General features: G+C 34.0%; 3 protein-coding genes across 4 annotated transcripts; all 3 read left to right on the forward strand.

Annotated features, from left to right (window-relative positions):
- The first annotated feature begins 3,335 nt into the window (after positions 1 to 3,335).
- LOC144575133 (uncharacterized) lies at positions 3,336 to 6,042 on the forward strand. 2 transcript variants are annotated; one of them, XM_078325262.1, is made up of 2 exons: positions 3,336 to 3,615; positions 3,984 to 6,042. In XM_078325262.1, the coding sequence occupies exon 2, from the start codon at positions 4,058 to 4,060 to the stop codon at positions 5,705 to 5,707; it is 1,650 nt and encodes a 549-aa protein (XP_078181388.1). In that variant the 5' UTR covers positions 3,336 to 3,615; positions 3,984 to 4,057; the 3' UTR covers positions 5,708 to 6,042. The 2 variants fall into 2 exon arrangements, with proteins under 2 accessions (XP_078181388.1, XP_078181381.1); XM_078325255.1 differs by having other exon boundaries at positions 3,336 to 3,531.
- A 2,093-nt stretch (positions 6,043 to 8,135) lies between these two features.
- Positions 8,136 to 10,654, forward strand: LOC144575097 (uncharacterized). Its single transcript, XM_078325218.1, has 2 exons — positions 8,136 to 8,293; positions 9,054 to 10,654. Exon 2 carries the CDS (start codon positions 9,109 to 9,111, stop codon positions 10,570 to 10,572), a length of 1,464 nt encoding a protein of 487 aa, XP_078181344.1. The 5' UTR covers positions 8,136 to 8,293; positions 9,054 to 9,108; the 3' UTR covers positions 10,573 to 10,654.
- A 4,183-nt stretch (positions 10,655 to 14,837) lies between these two features.
- On the forward strand, positions 14,838 to 15,748 carry LOC144575107 (heavy metal-associated isoprenylated plant protein 45-like). The gene is made up of 3 exons (XM_078325229.1): positions 14,838 to 14,920; positions 15,173 to 15,248; positions 15,354 to 15,748. The coding sequence occupies exons 1-3, from the start codon at positions 14,915 to 14,917 to the stop codon at positions 15,479 to 15,481; spliced, it is 210 nt and encodes a 69-aa protein (XP_078181355.1). The 5' UTR covers positions 14,838 to 14,914; the 3' UTR covers positions 15,482 to 15,748.
- The last annotated feature ends 637 nt before the right edge of the window (positions 15,749 to 16,385 follow it).

Here is a 16,385-nt window from a genome sequence, read left to right on the forward strand (position 1 = left end):
AATTTTCATAATTTTTGAAGATGTTTACCTATGTTAACCAGAGGTGTAAATTTAGGCTCAGAATAACTCCTTCAACAGTTCGGAAAATTTTTGAAAGATAATATCTCGCGATCTGTTTTGGGATTTTTTGTGAAACCTCACAATCATGTTCTACGATATCAAGACTGCATGTCAGTCAATTTTCATGATTTTGGAAGATGCTTTGCTATGTTAACCAGATGTGCAAAGTTGGGCTCAGAAGCACTCTGACTTGACAATTCATATAAATAAAATTCATACAAATCTCCAACTTAACAATTCAAACTAATATAAATTCCAAATAAACTGAATAGCATAATCTCCAGAAAAAAAAAATTTTAATTTCCGGGCCACGGATTTTTTCCACGGGGCGGAATTAAAAATTCCGGGCCGCGGATTTTTTCCACGGGTTGGGTATTTTTAAAAATTTCGCTGAACCGTGGTTATTTTTAATAAAAAATATATTTTTTGGGGTAAATATAAAAATCTCGGCATTTATAATGTCCAGTAGTTTGTTGAATCCGTATCCTCCGAGGTAACATAAATATTACGTTTGGATCACGATCGTCTAATAGGAATTCAGAACAATTTAGTCTGAGGTAGAAAGCATGAAACTACTTTAATAGTCGTGTATATTATGATTGCACGGTCCAGATCCAAACAGAAATATTAGAAATATTCTGTTACCTAAGGTGATACAAATTCGTAGTTAATTAAGGATGCGGAGTGTTTTTAGCTAAAGCAAATCTGGACAAAATTCGCACCAGCAGCATTATTAATTATATGGTTTTTAAGAGGTTTTAGTCTTGTAAAAAGCTATGATAGTAATCCAATTATGGGCTTTAAAGCCTTTCATTTGCAAAACAAAATAAAAAAATAAAAATAAACAGGCCGTGAACATGATTTGACAAAACAAAATAATAAATCAAGTCTTAGTATTAAGTTGTATGAATTGCAGAAGAGAAGGTCGAATACCTCATATTTTTCATATTTAATCATATTTTATATTTTATATTTTTATTTTTGAAATCTAAATTGTTGATTGGAATCACTTAACATAATAATAGTACTAAAATATATCTTAGAATGAAATTTTATAATTTTTGAATTTCTTTATTATTTTTTAAGACAGAGACAAAATTACTATTTCTGTACTGTTCAAAAATAATGTTTTCTACCAATTTTAAAAAATAGTAAAAAAAAAATATAAAATTTCATCCCAACTATATTTTAGTATGGGTACTGTGTTGAGTGGTTTGAAACTTTGGATTGATAATTTAGCTTTTGAAAATAAAGATATAAAATATGAGGTATGATAAAATATGAAAAGGGTGATGTATTGGAATTCAAACTAGTCAAAATAATATATAATTTTATTTAGCACTGTATAAAATATTGTGAATAAATCTAGAACAGGCAGGAACTAGGCAAAATAAATAACAACTCATTTTTTTAATTTAAAAAAAAATTACAGGGAAAAAGTCATAGTTTCAGAAAAAATATAAATTGATATGGTCTGACTTAATTTGAAAATATTAAACAATAAAGATAAAACATACTTGTCCGATTATCTGGTGAGGGGTCGTGCTCTTGGGAGCAAAGCTGGTAACAACTAATACGAGATATTTTTCCCTACACAGAAAATATATATTAAAAAGTGACGAGGCTTTCCCTCTTAAATTTAACAGAGCATTAAGCAGACTATTTTCAAATTTTTTTTGTTTTTTTAGAATCTAACAAAATCAAATTATATGAAAAATAGATGGATTATTTGATTTATTTCGATCAAATAGATGAGACTGAGCGGTTTGGCTCCATTGGGCACCAAATCAATTTTTAGATATCAGTGGCTTCAGAAGTTGCAGCATTTATTGTTCAAAGAAAATTTGAGAAGGACAGATCAAATAATTGATTCGATCTCACTAGAAATTGTATTAATTGAGTTAGTTAGAAATCAATGGAATTGAACTAATGACTTGATCCCATTAATTTTGTACTGTGTGTGAGACTAAATTATTAGTTCGATTTTATCCATCTATCAAAAGACCATTCGATCTTGTTGCAGATAATTTAATTATTTAGTTTCTAAAAAAAGGGAAAAAAAGTTGCTCTGTTAATATGTTATGGTACAAACCAGTGTTGTAAAAAACATCCGTTTAGACCGATTAATCATTGGTAGTGATCAAATTATTACGGATTTTTTCGATTAATCAATTAATTATCTCAATTATAACTAATTACTTTTTATTATTTCTAATTAATTATTTGACAGTACCTGTTGGTCCAATAATTACATACCGTTATTTAATACAAACCCAGGCCGAGCCATAAGAACTTTTTGATGCGCTGCCTAAGTACCCTTCTTTCACTCCTATTTCACACGAGATAGCTCATGCAAGCGCCACAGTGGAACTAAAACACTTCCTGCGGGGTCCGCCTCCGAATTCACATCCTCTGAGATATCTCATATTTCGCGCGACTTTTTGGAAAATCTCAACCGTTCAAATACGTTCAGCACGAATCTCGAAGTTCAAATAATACTGGCCCTGCGGTTTCTCCGAATAGACACCGGACATGTCGGTCACGCAAAATATGAGATATCTCAGAGTTTACGCACTCATAACGAGTTAATAATTTGATCGAATATCTGTGAAACACTATTCGTTGTACTAGTAACTACAGAGAAAATAGTATAGAATAACCAAAAAAGTGCAACGGACTGGGACCTTGATGAACTCGTATCCTCTGAGATACCTCATGTTTTGCGTGTTTTATTTGAAAATCTCAACAGTTCAAATATGTTATACACGAATCTCAAAACACCAATAATACAGGTCTACGCGCTAACCCCGAATATAGGCACCGGACACGTCGGTCACGCAAAATATGAGATATCTCAGAGGATACGCAATCGACATGGATGGAATACGTGCATTGGACAGGAATCTGTCTTTTTAAGTTTTTAGGTCCCATATTTCGAGACGTTTATTCGGACAATTTCACATATACCCTTAAAAAATTTTGAATTGTATTTCTGATTGTAAAATTCATAATATCATATTTACCTTGTGAATTTCAAAAACTCACAAACTGAAAATTTGCACACTAAACATTTTTAAGGATAAATTTGTGAGTTTTTTAAATTTAGAAGGGTAAATATAATATTACAATCTTTAGAAAAGAAATACATAATTTCAGTCTTTGAAGGGTATATATATGAAATTCCCGCTTATTTATTTTGTAAAATTATAAAGAAAGAAAAAGCACAAATTCAAGCGGTGTGTGATATTCTCAAAAGCCTGTAATCCGATTATCCGAAGCTTTTCTGAGTGGAAAGTGGAAACTCGAATCCTCCGTTTGACATCAGAGTGATGTGAAGTACCAGAAATGCCCTCACGCGACCTTCCCATTTGCATTTTACAGTTACTTCTGCACTTTAGGTCTGCCGTATTGGTTATCTAGAAGAGAAGTATCTATTGCTGTTTCTGTCGCCCGGAAAATCTTAATTAATTGGTGAGTTTTCCTCAACAATTCTGATATTTCTGCTTGTATATTATTTCTCGCTTCAAATTATCTTCAATTTCAGAGAGAACCCCTGTAAGATTTCATATTCTCCTTTTTTTGGGTAGAATTAGTTGTTTTGTTGCAAAAGTTGAAATGTTTTTTACTTCCTATGAATCAAATTGGCTATTATAGAAAGCTCATCTATGAACTTGTCATTTAGTGGATTGTGTCATACTATTGTGCAATTACCAAATTGTTTTGTTTTAATTTGTAGCCTTTTCTCTTAAATGCGTAATCTAGGTGTTTTAGTCCAGAACAAATTATCTCATTTTCTGTATAGTTTGTCTCATTTCTCGTGCCAGCATGTGTCCTATTGAATGATCACTTGAAATCTTATACTTCTTATCATATCTCAAATAAATATGTTCTATTGCAAGATTGTAATTAGTTGATTCTTTCAGATTACTTGGTGGGCTGGTTTTTTAGCATAACAGAAGAGATAAAAACATCTTATATCTCGGTTAGTTCAAGCAAAATGGATTCAAAAGGAGAAGAAAAATTAAAATCTGAAATTCAAGATGAAGCCTACACAGCGAAATCAACTAACTCTTGCAGTACCATAGACGAAATCTTCATAGAGAACCAATCAACCAAAACAAAGCATCAAAATCCATTCTGTAATTTCATAAATTCTGTTTCTGCACCTACTAGGACCCGTTTCAAGAAATTCGGGCCATCACCCTCAGCCAAGTTCAAACAAATTGCATTGGAGAGAGATGATATGTCCCGTTCTGTCCAATCTGAAAATCATAATTTGCCCCAAAATCAGCACCACCTGCCCCGGTTGCACTTCAAAGAAATCGACTGGGCCCACATATGGGCCTTGACCAAAGTATGGATCAGAGATCCTTTAAACATGGCTCTATTTGTATGGATTCTGTGTGTTGCAATTTCAGGTGCAATCCTCTTTATGGTTATGACTGGCATGCTAAACCAGGCATTGCCCAAAAAATCACAAAGGGATACTTGGTTTGAGGTAAATAACCAGATATTGAATGCATTATTTACATTGATGTGCTTGTACCAGCACCCAAAGAGGTTATATCACCTGGTGCTTTTACTCCGATGGCAACCAAAAGACATCCTAAGCTTAAGGAAGTTATATTGCAAGAATGGCACATACAAGCCACATGAATGGATGCACATGATGGTTGTAGTTGTTCTCCTTAATTTAAACTGCTTTGCACAGTATGCGCTGTGCGGTTTGAATTTAGGTTACCGTAGATCAAACCGACCTGCAATTGGGGTTGCCATATGTATCTCTGTGGCCATTGGTGCACCGGCTTTCGCGGGATTGTATAATGTGCTTAGCCCTCTTGGAAAGGATTATGACCTAGAAGTGGATGAAGAAGCACAGCAATCTGTGTCAACTGTGACTAGTACTGGTACTGGTACTGCTGTTACAGGTACACAATCAACCCCTGGAAAGCTAAAGTCATTTGAGAGGAGATACTCTTTCGTAAGTGAAGAGAGGACGATTATAGACACTCAACCTGAATGGATTGGTGGTATACTCGATTTCTGGGATGACATTTCATTGGCGTACCTGTCGATTTTTTGTATTTTTTGTGTTTTTGGCTGGAACATGCAGAGGCTAGGGTTTGGTAACATGTTTGTTCACATTGTCACTTTCGTACTCTTCTGTTCAGCTCCTTTTTTCATTTTCAACCTTGCTGCAGTGAATATTGACAATGAGACCCTTCGCGAGGCATTGGGTCTCACTGGCATAATTCTCTGCTTCCTGGGTTTGCTATATGGTGGTTTTTGGAGGATCCAGATGCGAAAAAGATATAACCTCCCGGGAAGTAAATTTTTGTGTTTCAGCCCCTCAGTTACTGATTGTGTTGATTGGTTGTGTTGTTGCTGGTGCGCCCTCGCACAGGAGGTGAGAACTGCTGATTATTATGAAATCACCAAAGATAATAGGTCATATGCTGGTCATAGAATTCAAACAGTTGATGGATCTCCATATTTGATTTCTCCTTTGCCAAGAGAAGACGGTACACCCCTTTTTACTTCTGGATCTAGTTCTCCTTTTGCGGGTAGATCTAGCCCAAGCCCAGCAAGGGCAATGATGGCTCCTATGCCTTCTGTCATAGAAAAAGATGATTTCTCAGCACAATAGGTTAGTAGGGAAATTTTTTCCCATGTGTATACTTTCAAGTTTCTTCCATGGCCGAAGCATGATACATTTGCATAATGTGTGAGAGTGAAAAATCTGGTGCAGATACTTTGTTTTAAGATTCCAATTATATATATTTTCATTTCCATCTGATTTGCTACCTAAACATCGTAGGAAATGATTTCTTGTGTTTTCATACCACATATTGTTGTTTGTTTTAATTGTGGTTTTAATATGTTATGAGGTATAGTTATATGTTTAGAGATACCTTGTAACTGAACGTTTTGAACTTTAATACATCTCTTACTTTTTATCCTGATCAAAATTAACACAATTCTGGTTCGGAACAGTGTTTTCTGCTACGGATCAGTTCTTTCTGGTACGGAACTGGTAGAGCAAGAGTTTGCTACCAGTGTTGTCAGGTACAGATCAGATTAGTGTTTATTGATAGAGATGATACATCCTAAATTCAACTGGTAACTGGTAGAAATCCGGTACCAATGCCTTCTGATCCTGGTGGTAGAGATGTAAAATTTTCTTGTTTTACTTTCTTCCCTTTTCATCTACACTTTGGCATTTTTATCTTTCTTTTTCTTTGTTATAGTTTACATTTATTTTATTTTACTTCCATCTGTATTTTCATTTTATTTTTGTAGTTTAATTTTGTTGTTTTCTTTGTTAGGACCTTATGTAAATAATGACATTGCTTGTGTCTCTTATAAATGAAAAAGGAATTTGAGGGTTTGACTCTTGTCTTTCATTAAAAAAGAAATTAATTAACACAATTGAAACAAAGTATGCACAAACAGGTTTCTATATGAAAACAAATTCTTTGGTTTGAAGGCCCATATCCAAAATCCATTTGAAGGGCAATGTTTAGAAATCTACTTTTCAAATAATTAGCTATTTGGTAGCTACTGCCATGCTTATAAAAAAAAATTAGCTATTTTAGTCGGGTTTTTTTTCACGTTGTTCACTTATTATTGTTAAATAGAGTTGTTTCTCTGAGTTTTGTTCACTTATTATTGTTAAGTAGAGTTGTTTCACTGCATGGTCTTACTCAACAAGGATAATTTTCTGTTTGGGGCTCTGGTTAATGGGTTTTCATCACTACTCACCTTCCGTATATTTTTGGGTTGTAAATATACTCAGGGAGGGCTTTAAAGGTTTTAAAGTTTTTTGTAATTTTCATAACTCAAGGGGGGGTTTTGGTAAATTGTCAGAGACCACACACCACTGACATGTATCATAGCATAGAGCTTTCTGGGGGTGTGGAACTACTACTGGTAAATGATCTAGGTTTGGTTCTCTGTGTCTATTGAAATATGCCTTCGGGTTTGGCTCTTCGCATTGGGCAAACTGTCTATTGGATAAATGTTCTGGACTCTCTGATCTCATACTGCGCCTTCACTTTTGAGTATGGCCTACTTCCGTTATGCACTGATTTCACCTGGACCATGTCTTCAGGAGGTATATATGTGCTGGTTCTCTATGTTTTTTTGTATATATGCTGTTTTGCCTGGTTTTGTATGCTTTAGATTTAGACACAACAATTAGATAGTTTTTATTACTGTGTACTGGGCATATCGAATGTATAGCAAGGTTTTTCGTCTTTTCACCATGGCACAACTGAATTCACTATAATCAGCACTTGTTATATAAAAGCCCACGGGCATGTTTCATTTCAAAAAAGAAGAGAGAACTATTGAAAGAAAAATTTGAATTTTTAAAATGAAATGATTTCTATTAAAAAAAATTGCATGCAGTAACTTTTTGAAATGAATAAATATTTTCTTTTTTAAAACGGTAAAATTTTGTATAATGGAATAAAAATAAAGAGTTCCATGAGTTTTTTTGTGGAATAATAGAAAATAGTTGAATCACGTTAAGTGTTTCATTTTATATTTTTATGTTAGACATAACGAACACACATTCATTTTTAAATGAGAAAAAAATGAATAAATGAACTGTTCAATCATTAGGATGGTTGGCAGTGCGCGTATCGTGTTACCGTTAAATTTTTGCAAACCCAGTCAACTTTGTGCTTTTAGGTCGATTATTACTTTATTAGTAACGAAGTGGGTAAACAATTATACATCATGTTTACTTAAATCTAAGATGAAGTTTTATTACTATCAGTACATCAAAAACTTTATTACTTTCTTCTGCCGATCCATTTAAATGAACAATGATTTTCTGTAGCAATATTGACATGTATGTGTGATGTGTCACATACATTCCCCAATTCGGAAGGGAGCAAAACAAAAAGTAGAATATTTGCTACAATACACCATATGAGGATTTGCACAAAGATGTGAAGTCTTTTGTAAAGGTCAATGATGTTGTTGTCATATTGTGAACTTTGGAAGTTTGGCCATTAGGTGACAGAACCATTCCTTACCTACTTCTTTTTTTTTTTTTCCGGTTCTCACAGGTCATAGCTTGGTTTATGATGTACTAGAAGATTATTCTCTTTTCCCATTTGGTGAAGTGGAGCGAATATAATTATAAATCTCCAGCTCAAAATGAATTTTCCTCTGCTCTCTTTCTCAGAAAACAGAAGTACCAACTCCACTGAGGCTTTCAAAGGTATCACTTAATACAATTGTATATTTTTTTTTTCGGTTTAATTCTTTAAATACTCTCTCCATAACTGTATTTTCATTTTCAGAACCAATTAGGGGCATCATTTTAGTTGCATAGCTTATTGTTGGTATTGTTCTAAGAGACCAATCAGTTGAAAATTTTGTTTATAGCTTTGGATTTGTGGAGTTTATTTACCAGGTTGGTTTTCATTTTGCTACAGACTGCAGCAATATTTTTACCATATGGGTATTTCACTGTGGAGCGGGGGCGGTCCGATTGGCATTGGTATGTCCGGTCGGAGCCATCCGATCCGCATCAAAATTCGTGTGCACTTGATCCACACAAACTTAAAAGTTGTGTGCGAATCTTGTTGCAGATCAGATGGCTCTAACCTGACATGGGACCGTATTTGCATTGGACTGCCCCCAATTCCTTTCACCGTAGTACTTTTAGGACCCTTGTTTGTCAAATAGATATAAACTTCATGCCTCCAAATGTGAATGGAGTATAATATTCCATTATCTTTGGACATTCATTAATTAGTACTGCATCTTTAAAATTTTGACCTCCCTTAACTATATTTATTTTCTTCCCATCATTGTCATAAGAATAAGTCTGTTCATTCAATAAAAATGTCAAACATGAAAGATGAATCTCTCATTTATTAGTAATTTTCATTCTTGATTAATTTCTGTTATATTAATACAACATAGACTTGCTGCTTTGAAGAAAAAGGTCTTTTAACAATTATTTCCAATTGCAGGGAAACTGTCACAACATACGGTATAAGGAAATTTGCATCCGAAAAAAGGACTAAAATGTCCATTAATGAAAATAGTGAAATAATAGATGTGCAACAAGAACAACAGCACAAAACTTATCCATGTATTCCACCTGAATTGGAATATTGTGCCGTAAGTATTCCATCCACAGAGGAGTGCTTGTTGCAGGAAGAATCTGAAAAAAGAAGCAATCTCAATCTATTGAACAAATTTCATGATACTGTCAACAGAAAAGAGGAAATTTCAATTTCAGTTCCCTCCTCATCAGGTACCTGTCTATATTTTGGGACCCACTTTGTAAGAAAGTTCAACTGGAAATTAATTTTTTCCAAATTCAAGAATTGGTTAAAACATCCTATGAACATTGGACTTCTCATTTGGTTTCTATGCGTCGGTGCTTCTCTAGTGATGCTGGGATTACTTCTAATTGGTGCACTAAACCAAGCATTCCCCACAAAATCATTAAGAAACCGTTGGATCGAAATAAACAACCAAGTTTTAAATGGCCTTTTTACCCTTATGAGTCTACTTGAACACCCAGACCTATTCCATCATTTGTTCCTACTTTTCAGGTGGGGATCTGAAGATGTAATAGAATTAAGAAAAACATATTGCAAAAATGGCATGTACCGACCACATGAATGGTTCCACATTACAGTTGTGGTAGTTTCCCTACATGTCACCTGTTTCTTTCAGTATGCACTTTGTGGCCTCTACTGGGGATATAACAGTAAAACCCGTCCAGAGTTTTGGGAGAATTTTTTCTTTATTCTGGGGGTAACAGCACCAGTTTTTGCTGGGTTGTATATGGTCTTTAGCCCTCTTGGAAGAGAATTTGAATCCGATTCAATTGAAGACACTAATCAGCCTGACAAAGCCAATTTAAAGGAAGTACCAGTTAACCCAAATTGGAATGGAGGTTTGTTCGAGTGCACCAGTGATCCTACTATTTGGAGCCTCTCCTTTTTTTGCACTTGTTGCATGTTTGGTTGGAACATGAAGAGGCTTGGGTTTGGTAACATGTATGTGCACATGTTCACATTTCTTCTACTATGCATAGCTCCGTTTTGGGTACTTAATATCGCGGCACTTAACATAAGTGATATGGTACTTTCAGATGTCATTGGCTATGCAGGAATTTTCTTTTGTTTTTATGGGTTACTATACGGAGGATATTGGAGAATTCAGATGAGAAAGAAAATTAAATTGCCTGGTAATAAATTTTGCTGTCGCTCTGCATCATTGACCGATTATGTACAATGGCTGTTTTGTTGGTCTTGTGCTCTTGCTCAAGAGATCCGCACGGGTAATCTATATGTAGAGGATGAAAACTTGTATGAGAAGTTGACAGATGCTGAGTCTGTTGATGTCATGATTGCACCGGTTCAGCCGGTAATAGCAATTCAAGGTGGTGGTGAGGCATTAGCCGATATAAGAGAGACTATTTCAACTGGTACTGACAATGAAGGAAAAGTACAGTCTCAACTGTCCTCATCTTGATTTTTTATTTTCGATGTTTTTCTATTTTGCAATTGTCGTGTTTTTGTATTCTACAAGGATAAATTAGTGAGTCAATTGTTAAATACTTGAGGCTTGGGTGCTATGGATAGCACAAGGCCATCCCGTGCTACGGCCTCAAAAACCTATCGTATAACCTTCAAACTTCAATTTAAATAGCTCAATAAATTAGTTATATAATAAAATAATAGGTTAATTTCTCATGCATCCTTAAAGAGTTCTTCAATTTCTTATTTACCCCTCAACTCTTTATTATATTCAATATACCCTTCAACTCTTTTTATGTCTTTTTATTTACCCATAAAATTAATTACTCTAATTTAAATCATATTAAAATCTATCTTTTCCCATTATACCCTTGCTCTTATTTAGAGTTAATATGTCTCTTCTTTTATTCATTCTCGTTCTTTTTCTTCTTCTCCGCTCTTGTTTTTCTTGCGTTGACCTTTGCTCCAGCTCTTTTGTTCCTGTGCAGTGGGAAAATGTTTTTCCATTTTCTGGATTTGAGAAGACTTCATTCACGGATGTGGAAATGTATATAAGGTTGGTAGGTGGAGTGTAGTAACAGTGGGTAAGTAACAACTATTTTAACTTTGGTACTATATATAGGTAGAATAACTTTTTAGATACAATAAGGAATTAAAATAGACAGAGAGGTAAGAAAAGAGAGAAAGGTACTTTGTTGTATTGAAACTTGAGAGAACTAAATTGAATAGACAGGAATGAAGATGACTAAGCCAGGAGGAAGCTGACTTCTCTTAGGCATTCCATCATACAGGTTTTGTGCATGGGTATAGTTAGAGATTTGCAGAGGTAAGATAATATATAATAAATACTCAATAGAAGTGGGAAAAACTCAGAGATATAAGTTATCGAGATAATACACGCAAAGATGAAGCTTACTGGCAATTCATGGTGGATGTGAAGCTTACTGGTAAAGAGAGGTTCAAACATGGAGGCGTTATCCCATCTCCATTCGATTCCCCACTTTACATTTAATTGTATTAGATAGGTGGTCTATAAATACACCATATATGCTGTAATAGAACAAGCTAATGAAAATACAACGACAATTCATTAAGATTACTGCCTTATAGATCTTTTTGACTATGATGATCATATCAAACAATTAAATTAAGGAAGCAAACAAATTTGAATAAAATATTCTTTAGATGATGATAATTTTTGGAGTTTCAAGTGAATTAACGTTTTAGGACTCTTCGTTCAATATTGTTTTCTCAATTTTGAATTAAGACTTTACGGATTTACCTCATATGTTTAAAATTATTTCAAATGAATCTCTATTGTAGATCTGTCACCACCGCACAGTAACAAAAGAGCTAGAACAGAGGTAGTGGTTTGCTAACGGGTTACCCGTGACCCGTTCCGGGTAACCCGTTAGGGGTAACGGGTAGGACGGGTACGGGTACAACCCGCAACGGGTAGACGGATAGTTTTCCCAAAACCACTACCCTACCCGTTTATTACCCGTACCCGTTGCGGGTTGACGGGTACGGGTATCCCGGGTACGGGCGGGTTTTTTTTTTTTTTTTTTCTTTTCTGTTTTTTTCTGAATTTTTATGCTTTGAGATTCGTGCCAAGTTAAAGGACATATCCTGGATGGAGTTTAGATATAGGGGTCCGTTTTGAGATTCATGCCAAATTAAAATTGATGACTCAAATCTCATTCTACTCAGTCAAGTATTGCACTGGATCTGAATTCTATAGGGTGCCGCCAAAAAAATTTTGAAATTCAAATTTTGTAACGGGTCAGGTACGGGTACGGATAGACGGGTACGGGTAGGCGGGTACGGGTTGGCGGGTAGACGGGTACGGGTACAACGGTTTTTTTCAAAATTATGTTGTCCGGTCCGTTTATTACCCGTACCCGTCTACCCGTTTGTACCCGGGCAACGGGTACGGGCTGGGCAAAACGGGTTCAACCCCTAACGGGTTTAGCAAACCACTAAACAGAGGTCACGAAAAAAAAAAAAAAAAACAAGAGCGGTGAAGAAGGAAAAGAACGAGAGTGCAAAAAAGAAGAGACAAATGAACTCTAAAAAAGAGCAAGGGTAGAATGGGAAAAAATAAATCTTGATACTATTTAAATTAGAGCAATTAATTTTATGGGTAAATAGAAAGTCATAAAAAGAGTTGAAGGGGATATTGAATATAATAAAGAGTAGAGGGGTAAATAAGAAATTGAAGAACTCTTTGAGGGTACATGAGAAATTAACCCTAGAATAATTATATTGATCCCCTCACCCCTGTCCCTCCATTTAACCCCGCACTCTCTCTCTCCAAATTAACTCCCTAAACTGTCTTTTATCCCCGCATTAATTCCTCTAAGAATTTTCATTTATCCCCGCATTAATTACTGCCCTTTAATAACAATCCCCGCATTAATTAACGATTCTCACATTAATTATATTATCCTCTAATAACAATCCCTCATTAATTATACTATCATTTAATAACAATTCCCGCTAATAAATATTTATCTGTTTATTGATGTTCAAAAAAGTATTTATCATTGTTCTGACAAGTATTTATCCTTATGTCTTAGAAGTATTTATCATTGTCCCTGACATGATAATACTTTGATTTGATTAAACATTACTTATTGACAAGTTCAAGAACAAAGTTCAAGAAAATATTTATCGTTGTTCTGACAAGTATTTACGATTATATATGGAAAGTATTTATCATTGTCACAGATGTTTTACTGTAAGTTGCAATTATGTCTGAGAAGTATTTATCTATGTAACATAAAGTATTTATCATGTAACATAAAGTATTTATCATTATGTCTGAGAAATATTTATAATTGATATTTTACTGAAAGTTGTAATTATGTCTGATAAGTATTTATTCATGTAACATATAGTATTTATCAATGTATCATAAAGTATTTATCCTTATGTCTGAGAAGTATTTATCATTCATATTGTACTGAAAGTTGTAATTATGTCTGATAAGTTTTTATCCATGTAACATAAAGTATTTATCAATGTATCATAAAGTATTTATCCTTATGTCTGAGAAGTATTTATCATTGGGTGAGGGGATAGTTTATTTAATGGTCCCCAGTTGTGCGGGGACAATCCAGAAAAAAATGGAAAATTTGTGCAGGGATAAATGACAAGTATTTATGAGGGGATTGTTTATTTAATGATTCCCAGTTGTGCGGGGATGATTCAAAAAAAAAGGAAATTTTGTGCGGGGACAACTAATGGATTGATTTATTTTTTCCTAAATAGAGATCATTGCATAGGGATTAACACTTTGCAAATTCACGATAAATACTTTGATGCTTCAAGTTAAATACTAATAGTTTCTGCGGAATATTAATTATTGAGCGGTCCCCCCATGATATTTTTGGCAGTTTGTGCGGGGTTTTTTGCGGGGATAGACCTGCGGGGATTGTTATTAGGATCCTATATAATAAACTTGTATAATACTAATTTTTACTATTTATTATGATTTATGAAAGATTGCCAATTCATTTTTGGCTATCTTTCGTAAATCATAATAAATAGTAAAAAAGTTTCAAAAATAGTAAAAATTAGTATTCTACAAGTTTATTATATAACTAATTTATTGAGTTATTTAAATCGAAGTTTGAAGGTTATACGATAGATTTTTGAGGCTGCAGCACGGGATGGCCTTATGTTATCCACAGCACCCAAACCTTACTCATACTTAAATATAGTAAACATGAACCATTCAAAGAAAACTATATTGTTAGAGTTTCATCCCTTTTACCTGGATTTGCTTCCAAAATAATTAGTAATAAAAATACATTTTGTAACTCTTTGAGCGAGCATTTATTTACCTCCCAAATTTAGTTCATAGTTCAAATTAAGTTCAACTCTGGAGTGCATCTATGCTGATAAATACTCTGCAGCAACCTATGCTATAATAGTAGGTGCATCTTTTTTAATTTCTCGAACGATCACAAGATTGAGACAGCATCGGTAGCCAACGATTTTCCGGCCATGTCTCCAGCTCACTCCCATTTTTCTTCAAATATAATAATTGATTTATGCGAAATAGACCGAGAGAAAGTTGTAAAAAATAATAGGTGTTAGATTAAAGAGAGATTCTTCTTCCTCAAAGTAGCCCAAAAGCTCCTTTACTGTATGAAATGCCTGACTTAAATGCCTTTCATATCTAAAGAGGAAGTAGAGAAGTGAAATAACATCACCTTTTTGTATAACATACAAGAAAGGAATCTATACTACTCTATATATAAATACATCCATTGCCCACCATCTCTCCTTCAATTAGAACAGATCAAATTTACAAATCCACAGTGACATCAATGGCTGTAAGTACTCTTTGCTTATTCTTCAGAAGTAAAATAAAAAAGAAAGAGAAAAAATAGCTTCTTTTTTTTTTTTTTTTGGTTTCCCTTATTCCTTGAAAACCTACTCTTGAAAATTAAAAAAAAAATCAGTGTACTTGAATTTAGTATTGCTACAGAGATTCAGGACTGCAAATGAATCAAATTACTTCAATAAGGCACCATTATTCCATTTACTTTTCAAACAACTTTGCTATTTTTGCATTATACCAACAGGTGGTGGAGCTAAAGGTCGGAATGCATTGCGACAAGTGTATCAAGGCAATCAAGAAAGCTATCAAAAAAATAGATGGTAAAGATTTGAATAACTTCTGTACTCCTCTTAATTAGTTTATTTATTTCCCAATAAATAAAATTATCTTTTTTCCTCTAAAATCTTGTTAAAAAAACTTGGCAGAAATGGAGAGCTACCAAGTTGATTCCGAAACTAACAAGATCACAGTTACTGGCAACATCACAACAGAAGAGGTCATAAAAGCCCTTCAAAAGGTTGGCAAAACAGCTTCATCTGTGAGTGAGGAATAAGCATCATTCTGCATAAATTATGAAGCCAAGGGGAGAAAATCTGGAAGTGTTCACAATTTCACTATTTAATGGGCTTAACTGAAAAAGATTAATTTTACCGAGGAAGCGGATTATATATATATATATATTTTTAGCCTATTTACAAAGCTAGGTATGTCAAGAAATTAAAGGTCTAATTAAGATATGGGGATATTACTGGCAGGTGACCAGTCATAGACATTATTAATGGTTTTATAATAACATTAATTTGTAATTGTTATTCATTTATATAGATACTAATAACAAAACCAAATATCATAAAATTTTCTTCAAATTTCTTTGATAAATTATGCTGGAAGAAACAGTCGTGTGGTAGAATTTTATTAGCTTTTTAACAAGTCCTTTTAGATAATGATTTCTTTGAATAAATCTCTGACAGGAAACTTAATTTCTCAGCTAGTTATGTCACATGCCAAATTAATGTCGATGGCTAAGCTGATAAATGTCACTTGTGTCGGTTTTCCCATGTTTCCTTTTTTTTTTTTCTTTTTTTTTTTTTTTGATTCCTTCAACGCCCGTGGGCCTAGTTTTCCCATGTTTCCTTATTTCCTGCATGAAGGAGAAAATAGGTACAATGTATTTATGTTACTATCAGTTGCAGTAGGTCAATGCTTGGTCAAACTGCTGACATCAAATTGTCTTTAGTAAATAACTAAATATGTGTTCACACCTCACGCGAGTATACTGAGTCCGGATTTTTTTTTTTTTTAATAGTATTCTTTAAATTATTTCAACGGAACAAGTTTCTTTGGACGGATTTTCGAAAACTAGCTTCCACCAATTCCTAGGACTAGTGTAGAAAAAAAAAAAACTCACCTACACCGGTCCTAGAAACTGATGGAGCCAACATTTATTCCGCCACAAA

This window comes from Carex rostrata, chromosome 2 (assembly GCF_964058835.1).
Source record: "Carex rostrata chromosome 2, lpCarRost1.2, whole genome shotgun sequence".
NCBI lineage: Eukaryota > Viridiplantae > Streptophyta > Magnoliopsida > Poales > Cyperaceae > Carex > Carex rostrata.